This window comes from Vigna angularis, chromosome 4 (genome assembly GCF_016808095.1).
Source record: "Vigna angularis cultivar LongXiaoDou No.4 chromosome 4, ASM1680809v1, whole genome shotgun sequence".
In the NCBI taxonomy this organism is placed as follows: Eukaryota; Viridiplantae; Streptophyta; class Magnoliopsida; order Fabales; family Fabaceae; genus Vigna; species Vigna angularis.
In genome coordinates, this window is record NC_068973.1 from 37,387,584 (window position 1) to 37,410,862 (window position 23,279).

Sequence of the window (23,279 nt, forward strand, 5' to 3'; positions counted from 1 at the left end):
TACCTCTACATGCTTCCCAAAATTTACTTTCATATTTTTCAGCAGTCGTTAAGAAGTTTTTGGATGTAATTTTTAAGTTTACGTTTCTTGCGCAACTCATTTTAACCGATACTTTTAGAAGTGGACTTAAAAGTTTAACTAAATATCATAAAATCGTAAGGTAAAGTGTGCACTTCCTTGTACTATACTACTGAAAAAATGACGTATTGATAAAATGCTTAGAGTTTTAATACAAAAGTAAGATATATATTTTGAGAAAAAAAATATCTTGTCCATGTCCGATTGCACAAAATCTTATTTCTAAAATTCTGTTGAAGCAGTGAAGAAAGTCATTTATGGATTAATCTAGGAGATAAATTGTGACCAGCCTCATAATAATTTAATGGTTTTACTATGGATAACTTTTGTTAAAGAACATTACAAAATAAAGAAATCTGGATGAAATTAACATGAAAAAGGTGCATTACACATTTTATAAGACATACCATTATAGTAACAGTGGAATTGATCGTTGATAAAATGACATAATTGAATGTTAATGTAAAATGTAATTTATTATCAATAAATGTAGTTTCAGAAACAATGCAATGCAGATTTCTTATTAATACCAACTATAAAGAGTTTGCAACAGAACTAGTAAGTTTTAACCGAAATACTCATTAAATTTTAGGATAGGTGTTTATTGAAATTTCATGCAAAAATAAAAGGAAATAAAAATATTTGAATAATTAGTTAGGGTTAACTAGATTGATTACTTGAATAATTCACAAGGACGTGTTTAAAAAAAAATCCTTTTTAAGGTGGGTCAAAAAAGGTTAATGGGCTCAGTTTTTTGCAGCTTAAAAGATGTATTATTTGGGTATTGCTTCTTACATTCTATCAAATTTCTATCTCACCCCATCAAAAAGCTACCGGAAATTTTATTTTTGTATGACAAGATAGAGTGATTGCTAAGTGTTTATTATGTTTTGAAAAATAAATTACGGAAGTGATAGGGTCTAAGAAGAAATTTGATAGGGTGTAGGAAGCCATCCGTAATATTTTTAGAAATAGAATAAAAAGAGTAAAAAAATTGTGTTCTTGAAGAAATATTTTGGGGCTACTACTTCCTGTAGACCATTTTTTTCTTCTTACATCTCCTAATTAATAAAATATCACTAGAGTGAATAGTGTAACTCCACCATATCTAACATTTCATTCTCCTTCTCCCTCACCATATATTTTTAGCAACTTTTCTTCAACCTGTGCATGAGGTGATGAAGGAGTCTCAAGCAACGGATGCCACCACGTAAAAGGATTTTCATTTTACTTAAACAAATGCTTTCCTCTCTACTATCACTTTCCACTCCTCTTTCATTTACATTTTCCTTAGTAGTGGACTCCACTAAGAAGTTGAGGTTAATGAAATGAAGTCCAAATTATACAATATAAAATATGTCTTCCGAATTCACCGTTTCGAACAAGATGTTTCTTTTTAATATTTTGAAACAAGTATTTTGCAAAGTATTTTTGGTTCTGGAAATTTCTTTCTAAATTGAGTGTTTTGAATAGTATTTTCAAATTTGAAATATAAAAGAAATTTTCTAAACAAACACTTGTTCTATAATTTCTTTTTTACATTTAAAATACCTTCAAGAGCAGTGATTTCTGTTTGAAACAAATATTTTGGAAGATATTTTGCACCCTATCTAATATTTTCTTGCACCCCATCTAAGCTTCCAGAATTTTTGATCGAGAGGTGGGATGAATGTCTTCTGAAAAAGTATTTCTGGAATTGGTTTAATGTGTTCTGCAAAGTAAAATCCGGTTTGATGGAGTGTTTGAAAAAAAATGATGAAGGGACAGGAAGAAACACCCCCACATAAGAATGGTAATTTGTACACCAATTGTCTATTAGCAACATCTCTATTTGACTGCAGAGTTACAGATATGATTGGTACAAAATACATTGAAATGGCTCTTCATGGAAGATGAATTTACATGAAACATATAACACTGAATTAAATATAAGTCTAATTCACTTCACTAATTAAAGCCACGTTCAACCTAATATTTTTTTTTATAATAAATTTATAGATTTTCATTCTTTGTATTATGTTAAACTTTTTCGTATCTAATTAATGTATATTTACCTCAGACTTATACGTCACAGTAAAAAATAAATTAAAAATAAACTTAACATAAACAAGATAAAGGAGCCATGGATTAACATGTGAAGCTATGACAAAATAAAACAATGTTATATTTGGCATTGACTAGGTCCATCTCTAAGCTTCCAGTCACGAATATGGCAACTAATTTTAGTAGAGAATATGAATCACTAGAATGGATGACAGAGAAAATTTCATGAATCACCGAACAACCTTTGAACTTTAAAGGAATCGTCAAAAATAAAAAGAAAATAATAGTAAACACTCTTATTTCCTTTTCTTTTTCTAATAACCTTTTCATTTGACCATTTTTTCAAAGTAATTTCTCTAACTAATTTTCAACAAGAATATGATACCAAGAGTGCACATTTCTTTTCTCTTCTCTTTCTTAGGTACCCTTTCTCTCTTCTTTCTCTCTTGTAAGGCAATTCTTCCTATAATCCAGTAGTTTGTACCTCGGATTCAGCATCTTTATGCCTTTAGCTGTATCACAAGCAATATCTATGAACATTTATACCATTTTACTTGCGGTGTTCTATGTGCAGGTTAAAACTTGGAACTTGATGATTGCAAAATGACCCAACTAATGTTATGATCACTTGGAAGCATTGGCAAGAAAGAAGACACATATTGGTGTTGTTTGTTCACATATTGGTGAAAAAAATAATATCTGGGTAGCAAGAGTATATTGCAGTAGTAATATGAGCTTTCTCAATTCAATTTTATCTGCTCCAACCCAGGTTCAAAATTCCCAGGATGCAATTGTGAGCGGTGGGGGTCTAAGGTTAAATTCTTTCTCACATTTTCTTTCAATTTAATTATTTGGTTTGATGGTCGTGTTCTTAATTTAGATATTCATAATTTTGTTATGTCTAATTTTTATGATGTTTTTTTGTTACGATATGTTTTTGTAGTCATAATGGAAAATTCAGCTATGGGTATGCTAGCTCTCCCGGCAAGAGATCTTCAATGGAAGATTTTTACGACACAAGAATTGATGGTGTTAATGGTGAAATCGTTGGCCTTTTCGGAGTTTTTGATGGTATATTTATATCTTCATCTCATCTTCATCACCTAGTTGTACACTAACAGGAAAATATGTCAAAATATTGCAGATAGTACTTATGCTATGTGTTACTCTTATTAATATTCTTTTTTTTTAATCAGCATGCTTCTTTTCTATATTTTCCATTTCTTAAACTATTCTGAAACTAAGCTTTGCATTTAACTTCATATTTTAATATGAAGATGTTTGTGTACTTGTGCATTTGTATTATTCCATAGATTACTGGTTTTGTACTTTTGCCCCTCATATTAGTCTCTCTGATTTTTTAGCTCCTATTTTCTCAAATATACAGAAATTGTTAGGTTTGCTTACAGTTGGAGTTTAATGTTACATTTTAAATGTCAATGTAAATGTGTGGACTATTTGATTAGTTTATTTGGTTGTGATGTTGTTTTCTACACACCATGATTTTCAACCCCTTTAACGCAAAAATCTCTTTATAGTAGTCTCATTTGACTTTAGAACCTTTATCATCAATTCCTCTTCCTGAACAGTGATAAGCTAATAGTGTGTCATTTGTTGGAGGATAGATGTTTTTCCCTTTAAATGTTTGTTTCTCTCATTCCGTTGGTTAAACCTATGCTTGATAAGTAGAAGTAATTCCTACTTTTTATAATTATAACTCTTTCCAGGTCATGGTGGTGCTCGTGCTGCTGAGTATGTCAAGAAAAACTTGTTTAGTAATTTGATCAGTCACCCAAAATTCATTTCTGACACCAAATCAGCAATATGTATGTTATCTATCTATCTATCTATCTATCTATCACTACTAGATGTTTGATATTCTCCAATTTGCCAAATCCATAGATTGATCTTTTTCCAAGCAATTTTTTCCCACAGCTGATGCATATAATCATACCGATTCTGAGTTTCTGAAGTCAGAAAAGAACCAAAATAAAGATGCTGGTTCAACTGCTTCCACTGCGATTTTAGTTGGTGATCGCTTGCTTGTTGCAAATGTTGGGGATTCCAGAGCTGTCATATGCAGGGGTGGTAATGGTAAGGGCGTGTTTGCTTTGGAGATACTTGCATACATCTATCTATAATGTTGCAGTATTAATTTTGTATTGTTATTTAATTTGATTATTGACGTAGTATTACTGTTTATATAAATGGGAGTATGCTTGCTTATATAATATGATCTTTTTTTTAACTTTTCATACCATTATTGAGAATTTCGTCCATACTTCTGAGTCTTTGGTGGTGACTGTCTTGATATCAGTTGTTTATTATTGATGAAATATAATGAGTAGTCACTTGTTTTAGAGTGTGTAATGTAATGTTAGTATAAAAATGGCATGGGTTTGTGCATAACATGTTCTTGTGCATCTGCAGTGACAGAGTCGTTTTAACCTTCATATGTTGAATATTTATAATTATTATTCTTCGAACCATGGTTTTTTCTAGCTATTGCTGTTTCTCGAGACCACAAACCGGACCAAACTGATGAGAGGCAGAGGATTGAAGAGGCTGGAGGATTTGTTATGTGGGCTGGTAATGTAAACATGTAACATATAGTTGCCCTCAGTTTTCTGTTAAATTTAAAAAATATATATCGTTTATCATTATTGGTGATATCACATAAGCAGGAACTTGGAGAGTTGGAGGTGTTCTTGCTGTTTCTCGAGCATTTGGTGATAGACTCTTAAAGCAATATGTTGTTGCTGATCCAGAAATTCAGGTTGGTGACATTCATTCTTAAATAAATGTATAGTTTTAGACCTTTGCTTCTGTAGGACGTGATGAAGTTTATTAGCAGTATAACAAAATTTAGAAGAGCTGTTCCTTCTGCTGATTTATCTTTATTCTTATTGTTGTATTGTTGTACCCTTTAATTTTATTTGTCTAGTCTCTTTCTTTGGTATATTTAAGCTACATTTTTGCCAATTTGTAGGAAGAAAAAGTTGACAAGTCCCTTGAGTTTCTTATCCTAGCTAGTGATGGACTATGGGATGTTGTCACAAATGAGGTTTGCACTGATGTTCATTTCTTCTCATTGAGAATTAAAATGCATCTTCATCATAAGCATTTATAGAAGGGGGGGAAAGGGAGCAGTAGAAGATAAAACCAAATCCAAACCAATGATAAATGCTTAGGTTACAAAACATAAAGTCAACTACTAATACATCTCATTTTTCCTACTCAGCTAAGATTTAAGTGTTTTCAGGAAGCAGTTACTATGATTAAACCAATTGAGGATGCTGAAGAGGCAGCAAAGAAGTTGATGCAAGAAGCATATGGGAGAGGTAGTGCTGACAATATCACATGTGTTGTGGTTCGTTTCTTGACTAACCATGGCACTTCTTCTCATGGTAATTCTGGAGTTAACCATGACACTTCTTCTCATGGTAATTCTGGAGGTAACCATGGCACTTCTTCTCATGGTAATTCTGGAGGTAACCATGGCACTTCTCATGGTAGTTCTGGAGGTAACCATGGCACTTCTCATGGTAATTCTGGAGGTAACCATGGCACTTCTCTTGGTAGTTCTGGAGATAACCGTGGCACTTCTTCTCATGGTAATTCTGGAGGTAACCATGGTAGTTCTGGAGGTAACCATGACACTTCCCATGGTACTTTTGGAGGTAACCATGGAACTTCTCATGGTAGTTCCGTAGGTAACCATGGCACTTCCCATGGTAATTCTGAAGGTAACCAGGGCATTTCTTATGGTAGTTCTGGAGGTAACCAAGGCATTTCTCATGGTAGTTCTGGAGGTAACCAAGGCATTTCTCATGGTAGTTCTGGAGGTAACCAAGGCATTTCTCATGGTAGTTCTGGAGGTAACCAGGGCATTTCTCATGGTGGTTCTGGAGGTAACCATGGCACTTCTTCTCATAGTAGTTCTGGAGGTAACCAAGGCATTTCTCATGGTGGTTCTGGAGGTACCCATGGCACTTCTTCTCATGGTAGTTCTGGAGGTAACCATGGCACTTCACATGGTAGTTCTGGTGGTAACAATGGCATTTCTCATGGTGGTTCTGGAGGTAACCGTGGCACTTCTTCTATTGGTAGTTCTGGAGGTAACCATAACACTTCTTCTATTGGTAGTTCTGGAGGTAATCAAGGGCCTTCTTCTCATGGTAGTTCTGGAGGTAATCAAGGCCCTTCGTCTCGTGGTAGTTCTGGAGGTGTTAATAAGAACCCTCCGAAAGCTGGTTATAAGTGAGTAATGAATCCAAAAATCAGAAGACTTGGTCAAAATTGGCTTATAGCTGGTTGTGGTTAGTAATATAGCAGCTATGGTGTTTCAACAAAAATTAGAAATAAATTCCAACTCATTATGGCCCTGTTGCATAACCAAATCATTATCTCACTTCCATGATTTAGCCTATATTTTGTATCTAGCAAATGTGTGTAATGTGTGGTCAGAGTTGTCATGCACCTTCTGCATGTAAACACGATTCTTTTAGTTTGTCTAAATTTCTTTCATGGTTAGTTATTTATGTTATATGCAGCAGTCCTTTTCTACATTCATTGTAGCTTGTATAATATACATAAAAGAATATTGATTTCCCTCCGCTTGCTATTTATGTTTGTTGTTATGGTTTACAATTTGAATCGTATTGTGATTCTTGTTAATGGCTCCTTGTAAAGTATCTATGCTTTTGTTCTAAATACTACCACAAGTGCTCAGGATCATGATGATGAATGAGGGTAGAATCCTGTTGTTTAACTAGTATATTTTTTAATTTCTTCTGACAAAACTTATTGTAGATTCAATGTAGTGCATTTACTATTCTATCTTTCCCCTACTACACTATAATAATAGCAACCATTGTAAGTTCTTTTTGGCAATTAAAAGTAAGTTAATTAGACATTTATGAATATCAACAAGACTCATAAATCATTAATAGAGGAGAAAAAACATAAAGCTACTAAAACATTGGTACAAGATGCTCAAACTTATACTAAATCATTACAATTTTGCATTACAAACCCTCTTTGATTAATTGGTCTTTGTTTATTTATTCATAAATCATGAATTAATTAATGTACGCCTTTCATTGTTTTTCTTTAAATATGAAAATCACAAAGAAAACAAGGTTTCATTGAATGGACATTAAGTTATGTATGTTGTTGAACAAATAACATCATAATAAACTTGTTTTTAATCAATCTTATATAGAGGGTTTTCATCGTCCACGATGTCATACAACTTGAATAACTAAACAAGTATATATGTGACCTTATCTTATTATTATCTAATTGTATGTCACATTACTAGAGTTTTCTAGATTTGATTTAAATATTTTTGCTTAATGAAGATAATGTATCGTTCAAGAAATGAGTACTAGAAACAAATTCTTTAAAATTCATCTAATAAAATTTGAACCCGTCTAAGGATCAAATATATCGTAAGCTCATTAGATTTTCACCAAAAAATTATTTAGAAAAAATTCCATTTGTCTAGCTAATAAGATCATAGGGAGTTTTTCCACAAATTTAAACCTATCTAAGAATCAAATTCATCCTAAACTCACTAAATTTTCACAATAAAAAAAAATCAATAAGGATCTCACTCGTTCAGCGAATAAGGTCATAGACAACTTTTTTCACAAACTCACATAGCAACCCTTATCTGGCCAAGTGAATAAGACTATTTTTATTCTCTAGATTTCTTTAAAATTATTTTCGTCCATGGACCAAAGCACTCACTTAGTGAATCAGCATAATTTGTATATACAAATATAATATATTATATCACTAAGGAGACCATTTGGACAATTTTACTCATTTCTGAAATTAAAATACCTATCTTATAGTTAAATAAAAACAACTCAAATGGAATCATTTTGTGAAAGTGATAGATCAAACTCACAATTTACTAGCTTACAAACAAATCTACACATAACTCATTTCAAAAGCCATACTTGAAAATCAACATTTCTAACAATCATAATATACCAATCTAAAAGTCATAATATATTTTCATTTACACAATAATTATAGACATCAATTCAACAATTTAAGTATTATAATAGTTTATCATCTTCTTTTACCTTGTTAAGAGATTCATATTATCACAAGTACTCATAGTACAACTCTCATAGGTAATTCTAACAAAAAAAAAAAAATACTCAAATCAATTATCTGAACACACTCTTGTGGCCACAAAATAATAGATATTTATTTTATGTTACTTAGATTCACATGCAAGCACATAAAGGTTATACGCAATAGGGCTAAAGATTCACTCAAGAAAAAATGCAATAGAATTTATTCTATACAATTTTTGTATCAAATAGTTGTATTGCCCTCTATATCAAAAGTCCTAAGGTGAATTCCAATGTTTAAAGTAATGAAGGATAAAGTCAGAAATATAATACAAGTGCATATAAGAAAGCTAGAGATTTGTATAAAATGAAACTCTATTAATAAAAAAATTATTTATAGTTTGATTTTTGAATAATAAAACAATCCAGTGTGATCTATAAAATCATTTCTACTCTTAAACTATTTTTTATATCCTTAGATGAATAATATGACATGTGAAAGTGAATATATATATTTGCACTTAAAGTGTTGAAATAATGTAAATCAGTAAATATAAAGAGAAATTATCACTAATAAGATACAAGAAATATAAATAAATATTAAATAACATGAAATAAAAAGTAAAACAAAAAGATATTGAAGAAGACAAAAGATCCAAGAAAATTTTCTATTGATTGGTACTGTAATCATGTTCTCTTTTATTTGTTTAGTGCATGAATGTTCACTTTTATTTTATATATGATAATAAAAAACTATTATTATTGTTACTATTATAATTATAAAATTAAATGTAAATAATATTTATAATTTTATTGTAAATAATTTATTTATTTTGTAGATAATCTTTTAACTAGAAAATAATTAAATTTAAATAAACAATCAAATAAAAAACAGTAAAATTTAAATAAATAATCAATTTAAAAAGTAAAATTGATAAAATAATCAGGTTAATTTTTTTTTTAAAAATATTTAAGGATAAAATTAAAAAACAAATGTGAACACCTGAAAGAAAAATGCTTTTTATATATGTATTCAAGATTTTGTGACAATAATCACCCAAAATACTTGTTGGATAATATCTAAATCACACTTTTGTATGTTCTCTTCTTATAAAGCTCATGTCAAGAGTTTTATTTAATTAGACAAGACTTAATTCTTTATAAATATTCTGCTCTAGTATAAAATTGATTGAACATGAAAAAAAAGAAAACCAGTTAGTTAGGCAAGTAATTATAGTGATTGAAATAACTATTTTTTATTGAAAATTACATATAAATTAGAAATAAATTAATTTATAATATATAAAATAATGTAAAATAAAAATTTAAAGTTCGATATAAATTAATTTTAAAATTTATTTTTTAACATTATTTTAAAGATTGGCTAAATTAAAATAAAAACTTACATATTTATCATCATCCTTATTTATTTTTCTTCTAGGTTGTTTATTGGTTCTTTGTTCTTGTGTCTCTTTTTCTTTCACCAATACCTACAAAAAAATGATAAATTCATCACAAATAATATAATTAATCTCTCTTATCATATAATGAAAAAACTAAATATAAAATTAAAAAAAATGATGATAACAAATATTTAAAAAAATTAAAACAAATGAATATCATGCATAACTAAAAACACTTCTCAATAAAGACAGAAATATATAAACAATTATTTAATCCTAAAAATAAATACTTATAAATTCTAAGAAAAAAATTCCAAAAGACACGTGCATCACTTACACAGTCATTATGAAATAAAGTGAAGTAACAAGTTACAATAATAGTAATATGATTAAATTCAAATGAAGTGAGTGAAGATCAATTATGGACTCAGAAAACATTTATTCAACAAAGCACATTTTGCTCTTATGTACGAGAGAGAACCAAATATTTATCTTCATCGTCCACATCTTCATAATTAGTATATACAATAAAACTAATAAATTAAAAGAAAAGTAAAATACACAAACTAGAAATAAAGAAAAAATATATATATAAATATCAATCTTTGAGTTCAAAGAAACATAAAGGAAAAGGAAATTGTGATGGATAAAGTTGAGAAATAGTAATTGCTAATACAAAGAAATAAAGGGTGAATGGAAAAATGAAAAACAATTCCAATCTTTATATAGAGTTTTTTTTTTTTTTTTAATTTAATACACTTAACCTTGATAGAAATTTTAATTGGCTAGTCAACTTGCATAAATACTATAAAATGTATCTTATATTCATTCTTGGTTATCAAGTGATGTACTAGCCAAGTTATGAATATTATATTAAGTTATGATTTTTCAAATAATTTCTGCATAGTTTGAAAAACCTTATAATATTTAAGTCAATTGAATGATCTAGGAAGCAATCATAAGTTATAGACATTGTCATTATTTATATCTCTGACCTTTCTATTAATACTAGATACAAGCCAAGTATTACAAACCAATTTCAAATTTTATTTTGTGAAAATAAAAAAAAAGTTGAAAACAGGGAGAGTTTAAAATGCATAACAATTATATAAAATATTTCTTTTTAGCGTTTTGAATGCTTAACTGCTCATTAAACTATCATGCATAAACCATACTTTCTAAGTATTTTTTATTTTTGTTTTGCATTAACATTCAATAAATATCTTAGATGAAGAAAAATCCTCAAACAAGTATATTTTACTGGCTAGCTCATTAAAGCAAAGGTACGAGACGACATAAGATAAATCAAAGGTAACTTTTTGTGTAATTAGCTAAATTAATGGTTAAAATCAATTAATGTTTTGTCTAAATATTTTTTGGTGCGATGACATTTGTACCCCTGGAGTATGTAAAATTTTTATATATTGAAATATTTACAATGTCCATAAATGATTATAGAAATATTTTAAACATATATAAATTTAACATAATAATTTAAATTATAAATTATAAATAGAAAATTATAAGTTACACATTCAAATATATTTATTGTAGGTTTTAATAGTAATAAAATGGCTTCAACAAGTAGTGCATTCTACTTGGGTGGGTGTTATACCTATGACATTCAACCAAGGAGATTGCCATATACTTGTCAGTGGGTGTATCCTATTTTAGATAAAATAATTTTTAGTATAATGTAAACTTTTACAAGTTTATTATTAAGAAACTTGTTCAAGTTTGATATTTTGAGTCTATATACTTTTCTTTTTTTCAAAATTTTGACAACATAATATTTATTTGGACATTTCATGAATATAACAGTCTGTAATTTTCAAGAGTCAGATATACTTGAACTCAATACCAGTTAATTAATTCAAAAAATACTAATATCATCAACATATATTTCAAATATATATATATATATATATATATATATATATATATATATATATATTTATATTGAGTAATATGTTCTCATAATTCAAACTAAATTTGAAATTCAATCCAAACAAGTCGGTATCAACATTAAAATTTATGCAATTATAACTTTTTTTTATTATTATTTGACTTTAAAAAGAATAAATTATATATTTTCACGAAGTGATACATATACATTAAAAGAACTATCAAAGTTAATGCACAGTTAAAATTTTGAAGTAGAGTGCTTAAAAAAATTGTGTTGCTAACACATTTTGCAATGTATAACCATTTCCTAAACTAGAATAAACCAACCAAACCAAATGTCCAGAACAAACATAAACGTCACAGATTATTTCTTTGAAAGAATATTCATATAATTAAGTGTGGAACTCGGTAAGGATTAATATACAATTTTTATTAGTTTTTAGTATCAACAAATTATCATTTTTTTTTCATTTTAGTGTGTCTGTTTCAGTTTCTACAATATTATAAATTTTATATATAAGTTTATTTTCTGTTTAAAGATAGTTTATTTGTTGCCATTGAGGAAATATCAAGTTTGTTTTTCAATATCTTTTAGTCAGACATTGCTTGACAGGAACATGAAAAAAAAAAAATAACAAGAAAAGCAAACAAAAATATCATCGACTAAATTTTTCTTAGGACATGAACATGTTAAGATTAAAAAGAATAATTAAGCCTAAACTTAATTATAATATATATTCACTGGACAAATAAAACACCACACGTTAAACAAATCTTTGACGATCTTTGAAAACTGTATTGGATTCTAAAAAAAGGAATTATAGAGTTGGGAGATTTCATAATTCTTTGGAAATAAAAATCCAAAGAAAAAAGTATTTTAGTTTGAAAATGAAGAGGAGAGTTATAAATACAGCCAAAATTTCATTTCAAGTTTGTAGTTCCGTGCGACGTTAAACTTCAAATACAGATAACTTTTAAGTGGTTGTTAGGCAAACAAATGCTACTACTACATTTGGTCATACTACTTACAATTAAGAAATTTAATTAATGTAGTACAATTGTCAGTATTTTGTATTTTAAGCTATTGATATTTATTCTCTAATTTTTGTTATTTGATTAATACATTTATACTTCAGAGAGTAATTTAGGGGGACGCGTAAATTGTGTAATATATAATTTAGAAAAAAAACATATTAAAACAATAATACTTACAAATTTTCTTAAAGAATCCCTTAGAAAAGACCGTAAGAAATACTAGTGACTTTCAAAAACACTTTCGAATAGCATAATAGTGAATATATTGGTATATATTCCAAAGCCAGGTTGAAGGAAAAGTAAAAATTTATTGTTTTTTTTTTGTTAAACTTTAGTTGAATGGTTCGTTAAAAAAAAGCACGGTAACTAGTCATTTTTAATGGACAGAAAGAAGAAGAATCGATGTTCATATAGATAGATTCAAATTTTAAAAAGTAGGTATAGTGTTGTTGTTAAAAGTGATTCTAGAAGAATCAAGGTTGTTCCAATTCAAATTAGTATTAACGTTCTTTGAACAAAAATGGTTGGACAAATTTCTTCCTAATAATTCTTAAAAAATAAAATAAAATAATTTAATTCATAAATTATTATTATTTAAATTATATCAAAAGCTTTCTATAAACTAACTTGTACATAATTAAATTTATTTATGTTTTTTTTTCTCAATTAAAATCCCTCGTAGAGAAATTTATTCTAACATGTCCAAAATATAAAGTTTTCAAACAATTGAATATCGATTGTATAAAATTATGTTTAATAACAACATTTTATATAATATATAGTATATTTATAAATGGATTATGGAATACATTATATTTACAAATTTGATTATCGAATTTAGCTGCATTCAAAGTCAAAACATTATATTAAAATATTAGATTGATCAAAACTTAACCTACCTACCAATTTTGAATTTATGAATGGCCTTAGAAAGGTAAACCCACCCCGTGTTCAAACCTAGGGACCAGATTAAAAAAAATCCCAATATCTCGGAACATGTGCTTTACATCTTACTTTCGATTTTATTACGTAAAAATGGTTAAAAGAATTGTTTACATTATGACAGCATAAAGCACTACTCACGAATTAAAATAAAATATTACCCACATGAAACACCTAGAGACTTCCAAGTGTTTTCTTTTTATCCAGCAAAATAGAAGATGTGTATTAAAATATTATAAACTGATATGATGATAAAATATTACTCAAAAAAATCTTATCATGACGATTCAATCAAATATTAAAATCCAAAAATCTATTTATTTATTGATTCGGAAAGTAGTTGGTACTATTAATGTAGTAAAGTTATTTTCTTAAAGTAGATTGGTGCCAGTTGTTCTTTCTCTTTGAGGAGAAGGAATGAAATAAACTTAAAAGATACTATAAAATATAATTTGTGATTAAAGAAACCTCTTAATCACATGTTCAATACCAATTGTTTTCCAGAATTTGATTTGCGAAACTCTGCACAGCAGCATCAGCCGAAAAGGAAGTGCAATTGCCATCATCGTTTCCTTCGCTTCTTTTTTCACCTTCTCACATAAGCAAAAGGTCCCAAAATTCACCCAAAAACAACGAACAAACTACAAAATCGATCCACAGCAACTGTTTGCAACTTTACATTGCTTAATTCAAACAAAAAGATCGTAGTATATACACAGCAAAACAAACATAAGAAGACAAAAAGTAAGCAGCAGTAGCATCATACATAGTAGATATATAAAGCGAAATCAGCACGACGGAACGACGCCGTATCCAGCCAGAGGGTCCGCATCAGAACGTTTAGCGAACCTGCCTTTGATCCTTGGTCTCGTTTCTGCATACGCTTTTCTCGAAGCGTAACGAATTGTCTTCTCGAACTTTCGGTTCTTCCTTTTCTCCCGGTACCTCAACACTCTTGCCTCCCTGTCCGCCGCCGAAAACTGAGCCGTCACTGTCACCGCGGCCACCTTGCTGTAGCTGCAGTTCGATATCTCCGACATCGTGTTTCCGTCCGGCACAACTCCAACCTCCATCGACGACGACGATACCTGAAAGAATCAACAACCACAAGAACAAACAAACAAACAAATTAATCCATGTTATCATATTCCACAAATCGATTTCGAAACAACTAAACATCACGGCAAGATAGTGCTTAGACTTACACTTTGGCTCATCTGAGACTGTGACTGCGAGAGAGTGGTGGAATTGTATTTGTAACCGTAGGCGAACGGCTCGTAGTTGCTCTGCACCGGAACCACGCCGTCGGCGGTAGCGGAGCCTTTCGGATCCGCTTTCGGATCCGCGACGGCATAGTCCAGATCTATGTAAGGAACGGGCTCGGATTCGGAGAACAAGTACTGAGAGGAATTTAGATCTGTTTTAGGATTAGGTAGCAACCAGGACGCGGCCTCGGCCTCCTCGGTGCTGACATCAGCGTCGGCGTCGGAGAAGAAGCGGTGGTCGTCGAGAAAGTTGATAGGCGAGGAGGCCTTGACGGAGTGTACGGACTCGTAGAAGGGCGCGACAGGGAGACGCTCGTGGCGGCTGGCGAGGGGGTTGGCGGAGTGGATGTCACGGTCGCAGGCGAGGCAGAGCGCGGCGGCGTCGGCCTTGCAGGTGACGTGCGCGGGCGCCTGCTCGCATACCTCGCAGAGCGCAACGCGTGGGTGGCGCGAGGCGAGCTTGTTGGCGGCGTGGACCTTGGAATCGCAGGCACCGCATAGGAAGGCAGCGTCGGGGCGGCAGTACAAGGTGGCGGTGGCGGACTTGCATGAGTCGCAGAGCTTGGAAGCCATGAGTGGTGGCTCCCTCTACGTCTCTCTCTGTGATCTGTTTTGTGTTTATTTTGTTTGGGAATGGGGTGTGGTGTGGAAGTGAGGAAGCGTGATTATGTGAAAGTAGTCGAGTCAAGTGTGTCCAAGTCTATCTGGTGGGCCCCGGGAGATCTGAAGAATAACCAATGAAATAGTGGCACGTGGAGAGGCTTAGCCGAATATAGACCCTACAATAAATTTAGGGGTGGGGAAGCGACTGCAATAGAGTCTGTAGGAGAAAGAGGGTTTTGGGTTCGGACGCTGTGGTGCCATATTCCAACCCCCTCCACCACTCTTCCTTTTCATCCAAAGCTTTTTGGCATCTTTATAAAATTATTATCGTCACTCACCATAATTCTGTCGTACCTTTTATTCTATCAACACTCTCTCACATTATTATTATTATTATTATTTTTTCGACCTACCAAAAATTAAATACTACTTTTTATTTATTTATTTTGACCTTAATACAGGGTCGGAGTAGTGTCCCGCGTCTATTATTACGACTCTACCAAAAATAAAGTGCTTTCGTATTATGCCTTCATGTTGTTGTCACCTTTTAGGGCATGTTTAAAAAACACCTACCTTTCCGTGCCTATAAAATCAGCATTAATCCTGCACATGTTTTATGCTAAAATGTTTGTTAATTTTAAGCTAAATTCATTTTCTATCAAAAAATTTATTTTATTGTGAGAGAAGAAAAGAGTAATATAAATATTATAGATTATATAATGAGAAATTAATGTTTTAGACATATTTTTAAACGTGCTTGAATGTTCTCGTGTTCTCTCTCTACACATGGTGCAGAAAACCTTAAGGTTTTGCTGTACTTATTTGATTTAATGTTTCAAATCACGTGTTCACTTTATAGATTTAAAGAAATGAAAAATGTAAAATGTAATAACGATTTAAAATAAGAAAAAAGATATTTTAAATAATTTTATCTTCTTTTATATAGATTTATTTTATTTTATTTTTGATTCGTGTTTGTAACTAGAAGCATAGTATATTTACCCTTTTATCAATAATTACAAAACCAATAAGTTATTTCTTTAGTGTTAAAAATAGTAAAATACAATAATTAAATTCTTTTAAATAATTTAGTCAAATTTTATTAAATTATCTTTGCATGTTATCATTAATAGTCAACTTTTATAAAAGAGTGAAATATTTTTTTTAATCTCTAAACTTAAATACAAAATTGAGAATCGTGCATGTCTTAATTTAAATACATTTTTTGTTGTTAAACTTTAAAACAAATTGGTATAATTCTTTTAATTTAATAATATTTTTTTCACGTATTAAAAAACCTTTCAAACACAAATATTTGAGTTTAAATGTAAACCTAAAAATTAGCCTAAAACATTATGTAACACATTTAAAAATTTAACATAACTGAGTTAAAATAATCATTTATATTCAATTTTAAAATTTGATGACTAAAAACATATTTAATATTTTATAATATAATCTCACGCTTATAATATTATATATATTTGTTTTATTTTCGATGGATTAAAAATTTAAAACAGAAAGTGTTTAATTAGTTCACGTCACCTTTATAACTAGAGAATGCCCATAAGATAGGAGAAAGGAAATTACATGTTGACGTTGTTTTTTTGTGTGGATAAGTAATGAAGTAGTTGAAGTTGTAACTATACTCCAAGTTTGGACTAAAGATGATAGTGACTCAATACCGTGGGGGCCTCTTTTTGTTTCCTCCACTTTCTCTCAACTTCACTGCAAACATAATTAAACTTCACTTTTATTTCCTTCCAATCATTCATAGTTTGTTTCACACTATGCAAAGTAATAAAAAAGTGAAAAGTTGGGGATATGGCTTCAATTCAATGATGTTATGCAAATTTTGTGATTCATGTGTAAAAAAGTGAAACCATGGAAGCTCAGTTTTTTTGCCTCCAAAAACCTTTCACCATACCATATCAATATGCAGATAAATGGTCACTTTCATGACAAAAAGGAAGAATCAAAGAAATGTTTTTTTTTTAAATTTTACAGCTTCTTCAACGAAATGTTTGCCAATTTTACGATAACAAAAATAGCAAAAGCATATCCAAATCTAAGTAAGTGCAAAACGTTGCTTTGTGATATTTTTTATGTTTGGTTGATGTCACTATTTAACGAAGAAACAACAGTGTGGGTCTCTTGTGTGGTGTCGGCTGTTGTGTCTGTGTTTGGCCTATTGGTGGCATAGGTTTCGTATCTTACTCATGTTATTATTGTATTTTTCTATAGTTTCTATTTGAGAATTTACATGCCTCGTAAACGTGTTGTATTCATTTTTTTTAACATTCCAAAAGGACCTGCATATCGTGTTTGGAATATTTGATGAATCTGATATTAATTTGTATATATGATATTAGATAAAAACGAGTTTTAGTTGTAGTTTCAGAATTATTTTTTTCTTTACTACCTGGTTATTCCCTTAATCCTTTCTCTATGATTTTTTCTTTTTAATTTAAACTTTTCGAACCCCTTTGTTTTACTAACAAGTAGTAATTATAGAATCATATTACGTAAGATGATAAACAACTAATGTTTGTATAAGTTCCTAATTGCATAGAGAAAGGGAAATTTTGAACGTTCTAATTAAAGTATGGACAGCGGTTGTGTGTTTGTAAGTTCCTACTTGCATAGAGATTGGTAAATTTTGAAAGTTGTAATGAAAGCAAGAACAGGGATGAAGAGGAGATACTATAAATGGAATATTTCAACATTTTACTTACTAAAATTCCTAATTAATAATAATTACATATCAAAACCATCTATATTATTATATACTCTCATAAAAACACTATTATTATTGATCAAAACCATACTAACCAAAATAAAAAGAATGATAAAAATATAAGTGTCACTTCCTATCACTTTTTCGAAAGACCCAACGAATACTAATACAAAAACATTTAATAATAATGTTGAATAACAATGTTTATAAATAAAAGAAGCAATAACAATTTTTAATTAATGCTTTTGCTATTTTAAGAAATAAACGACAATAGCAATAACAATTTTTATATCAATGATACAGAAATAAACTATGTTTATAATGACAATTTTAAGAATGATTGTAATTATAATTTTTAAATTGAAAAATGTAACATCCCAAAAATATAGTGTAAAGCCATATAATAGGAATATCACATTCATAATACTACAGATCAGTTCTTACAAAAGGTAGAACGAACGGTTTTGGCCAAACGGTTATGGTCGAACGACCTTACAAAATAGCAAAGGAGTTAAAACTGTACAAATATACAATCCTAGACCGAACGGTTTACAAAACACTTATACCGAACGGTCCTCTAAAACAAGAAAACAGCAGATGGCCTAACGTATTCTACTGTTCGACCTTAACATCTACCTCTACCAAATTTTCTTCTTCCAGCAACGCTTCTCCTTCTGCTCACATCCACACGGATGATCATTGCAATGGAAGGACACACACCGAACGTACAAAACAGACAAGACAGGAAGTAGGGTAAGCTTATGTAATTTAATTCAAGTACAACGATTTCACACAATTCAAATAAACGAGATAATTTCATTCACATCACATGCAAAGCCTAATACTAGACTCTGACTGTCCGGACTGTATGAATTATGTGTAGCTACGATGTTCGTGCACCCGGGTGATGTAGTAACTGGGATACCCTCAACAGCTGCCACCCGAGGTTAGTCCGTTCCGTCCAAATTAACCATAAGGACGAGGACCTCCTGCCATTCTCACAAATGACTTACCCATCTCTACGTGAGAAACGAGTAATCACGAATATCAGGATGAACCGTCAGCTTAGCATGCCCACATTCATACTTTACCAATTCCAATGTACATTCATGAGATATTCCTCCCCAGAATACTCATTCATACCCAAAGTCATATCATCTATATCATATTCCATCATCTCTCATTATTAAGACCTCAACGGAACCAATTTGAATAAAGATCTCTTAGTATACCAAAAGCCGAACGTTAAACATTAACCCCGAATCAGACCGAACGCTTGGAGTGAGACCAAAAGTCTCCAATTCCAAAACGGATCAAAACCGAGAGAGTGAACATCAGGTTTAAGAAAGAGTCTGATTACAATAATATTTCTCGAGAGCGAATAGGACTAAACATTATTTACTAAGTAAGCCAATTAAATGAACTGACTCATGAGAGTTAAACTGAACGCCAACAAGCCTAGGCCGAATACTAAGACTCTAGGTAGAAACCAATTGAGACAAACACTGTGGGACATCAAATAATGGTACTTAACTGAATCCGGTGAGTAAACCGAACGTCAAATTATATAAGCTTCCCTTATCTCTAAGCGTGACCGAACGGTCACAGTTCAGAATATGGTTCACCTTTACCAGAGACCTTAGCGTTCTACAGTCACGCCTTAAGAAACTAAACCAAACAGAAATCCAGAAACTCTCAGAACAAGATGATTGACTCATGCAACCCATAAACTAGGTTTGCATGTACCAAGAAACCAACCGGCTGAAAGAAGAGAGAACTTACCAACTTAGAACCTGGAACTGATCGGTTCAAACGATCGTCCTCGATGCCGGAAATGCTCAGGTGTGGTCTGTTTGATGATCAGAAGAAGAAAAGAGTGAGATTTTGTAGAGAGAAGTAAGAACTTTTTAGAGAGAAGAAGGAAAAAAATGGAGTTTCAGAAGATTGAAGAAGGTGGTTGCATGCAGAGAGTGGCGTGAATTTTGAAAAATTAAGTTTTACTTCTACCATCAAGGACGAACAATCACTCAGCTGCTCACACCTGTCCCCCACTTTCTGATTTCCAGATTTTCTTTGCTTGACACTTGGCGTCCGCTCAGATAGAGTTTTGGATAAGTTTTTAATAAAGTCTGACAAAAAACGACAAGGTTAAGGAAAGAAACATGGTTATATAATTGTTATATATATATATATATATATATATATATATATATATATATATATATATATATATATATATATATATATATATATATATATATATATAACGACGGTTAACTGAAATTATGGTCGTTATTTTGGTTTCCAAGATGTATACGTATGCACAATGTCTTCCTACTTTGCATCTTCAACATACAATTAAGACCGAGCATAATTAATGTAATTGTATTGAATTTTAGTTTATTTATACTTTTTATATTATAAAAACTAAATTACTTAACCAAAAAACTAAATTACATTATTTTCTTATTCAGTTTAAAAAAAACCAAACCTTTTGCATTTGTAGTTCAGTTAACTACTCACAATCCATTATTTATTATTTCATCTCATAAATGTAACTATTTATTTACTTAGATATCCATTATTTATTATTTAATCTCATAATTATTATTTTTATTTTATTAAAAAATAAAAATTGACATAGACCATAAATATTTTGAATATCTTGTATTATATGGTATCATATAGTTAAAAATAAAAGCGTTATATATATATATATATATATATATATTTCAAATTATTTAAAAAATAAGTTTTATGATTAAATTAAATTATATATCTAATTTGTCTTTATAATTTATGATATATAAAAAAAATGAAAGGTTGTGAGCAAATATAATTTAAAGGTAAAAGGTTAACTATATTTTATATTTTGTAAGAATAATTTATGATTAAACTAAATATGTTTTTGGTCTGGGAACTGAACTGAGTCCAAATTTTGAAGAAAGAAAATTAGGAAAAAGAATTAAAACATAAAGAAAAAACAAAAATAAATAAAATTTACTAGAATTATATGTTAATTTTAATTATTTGTTTATATTGAAAATATTATAAAGTTATTTATTTAATAAGATTTGAAATAAATCTAAAGTATTTTCCTGAAGACTAAACTTTTAAATAAAACAATCCAATATTTTATGTAAAAGTTCTATTCTGCACGTAATAGATGATAGAAATAATATTTTATATGATTTGTATAAATTCTAAAAATATATAATTTATCTTAAAGACAAAAAAAAAAGAATAGTATTTAAAACCCAAAATATAATATCTACATTAAAGACTGTGGAAAATTTGAAAAAAAAAATCAATCAGTATTGTAAAACTGACATATATACTCATATTCTGGACAGATTTAGTTATTAGTTAATTATATAAGTTCATTTTTTTAAAATTGAATTCTTAAATAATACCGTTTATATACAATATTAATTCAGTTATTTTAATTTATTAAAAATATAGTTAATTATAATTTAGTATAGTTTAGTTACTTATGCCCCACTGCAATGACTTCACTTTCCATTATTCACAATTTTGGATGCACATTGTATTTAAAATAATATAACACTATCCAAAAATATAAAGTAATATGTAAAAACATCTAATAATATTTTTTCTAGTTACATAATTATTTACTAAATCTTATTTTAAAAAAAATAAAATTAAAATAAGTCCTTTAAATTATAATTAATAAAAATTCATTTTTTACTTAAAATATTTAATCATATTTATAGATTTTTCTAATTATTAAAACTTTTAGAATCTAGATAAAAGTAAATTTTAATTATCTGAAAAATGTAGATGATTTGGTTTATAATCAGTGGAGAATGAACTCACAATCAGCATGCTGCCATAATTAGTCTGGAGTGGGATCTGCAAACTTCATGTATTCAAGTTTCATATATGTTCATGAGTTGCTTAAAATTTGATGTAAATAAAAAAAGTGAATCTCTTCTTTCATCCAAATAGTATTTCAAGGCATGCTTATGACTGCAAATTAGATACGGGCTCATATTTGTTGCTACTTGAACATATCCATCACAGTGTGTAGTCCGCAATTAGAATGAATTACAATTTACGAGAGAGAGTTTGTTTTTGCACCTCCATATTTTTACGTACTTTTATATATTTAAATTTTTTATTTTTTGTTTTGGAATTTATAAGATAAAAACGTTTTACACAATTTACAATATAAAAAATATATTCCAATCCAAAATACAATTTGTATATCTTCAAATGTACAATTTTAAATACAATCTTTGTATTTTGGATTTATATTCTAAAATATATAATAAAAAATATATTATTGATTATACAACATATTGTATAACATATAATGAATTGAACAATCAAGAATGAAAATTTTTCATTTCAAATTACATATTTTGATATATAAAATTTATATTCTAAATTGTATCTTTAAAATGTATTTTTCATTTTGTATTACTAAATACATGATCCAAAATATAAAAATTGTATTTCGAGTTATACCTTCTAGAATACAAGGGCATATTGTATAATCTATAATATACTTTTTATATTTTGAATAATCACACTTTAAAATATAAAATAAAATATACATAATTTAAAATAAAAAATTCATAGCAAATTAAAATTATAAGGATAGAGAGAGAAGTAACCATAATCTAAGAACTGCTAACAAGAATGTAATGGAGATGTGACCTAATATTAATACAAAAATATTATGGAAAAAATAAAGTATTAAAGTATTTAAATAAAAATTAAAAGATTTTATATCAATGCATTTGGAATATTTTTATTTTATTTAATATTTTGTATTTTGTTTCTTAATTTAATTTAAGTCACATATGACATAGATTTCGATTGAGTTAATTATTTAAAGAAAATTAAGGTGTGTTTTTTTCTAAAGAAAGAGTAAACACTCATAGAAATAATGGAAAAAAGAGACACAATCAAAATTTATACAATGTTAGAGAAAATCTAAATTTTAATATATTCTTTAAATTTAAATATGTAATATTTGTTTTGGAAATTCAATTTTTTATTACAAGATTAAGATGCAAAATTAAACAGAGTTTTGATGAGTCAAAATCCTGAAGGAAAAAAATTAGGGTTATGAAGTTTCATTAAAAAAAAATGTAATATATGAAGATGCTTTGTGGATAACAAAATATGTGAAATGGATTTTTCATTT

At 29.4% G+C, this 23,279-nt stretch overlaps 2 protein-coding genes across 4 annotated transcripts; one reads left to right on the forward strand and one right to left on the reverse strand.

Moving 5' to 3' along the window:
* Positions 1-2,444: 2,444 nt before the first annotated feature.
* On the forward strand, positions 2,445-6,745 carry LOC108330813 (probable protein phosphatase 2C 59). Of its 3 annotated transcripts, XM_017565377.2 has the most exons (9): positions 2,445-2,542; positions 2,696-2,934; positions 3,065-3,192; positions 3,849-3,947; positions 4,057-4,215; positions 4,624-4,710; positions 4,806-4,897; positions 5,111-5,185; positions 5,384-6,745. In XM_017565377.2, exons 2-9 carry the CDS (start codon positions 2,852-2,854, stop codon positions 6,383-6,385), a joined length of 1,725 nt encoding a protein of 574 aa, XP_017420866.2. In that variant the 5' UTR covers positions 2,445-2,542; positions 2,696-2,851; the 3' UTR covers positions 6,386-6,745. The 3 variants fall into 3 exon arrangements, with proteins under 3 accessions (XP_017420866.2, XP_052732801.1, XP_017420867.2); XM_017565378.2 differs by lacking the exon at positions 2,445-2,542 and having other exon boundaries at positions 2,565-2,934; XM_052876841.1 differs by lacking the exons at positions 2,445-2,542; positions 5,111-5,185 and having other exon boundaries at positions 2,564-2,934.
* A 7,171-nt stretch (positions 6,746-13,916) lies between these two features.
* On the reverse strand, positions 13,917-15,596 carry LOC108330580 (zinc finger protein CONSTANS-LIKE 4-like). Its single transcript, XM_052876842.1, has 3 exons — positions 14,704-15,596; positions 14,265-14,586; positions 13,917-14,139 (listed from the first exon to the last, which is right to left on the reverse strand). The coding sequence occupies exons 1-2, from the start codon at positions 15,334-15,336 to the stop codon at positions 14,287-14,289; spliced, it is 933 nt and encodes a 310-aa protein (XP_052732802.1). The 5' UTR covers positions 15,337-15,596; the 3' UTR covers positions 13,917-14,139; positions 14,265-14,286.
* Positions 15,597-23,279: the final 7,683 nt, after the last annotated feature.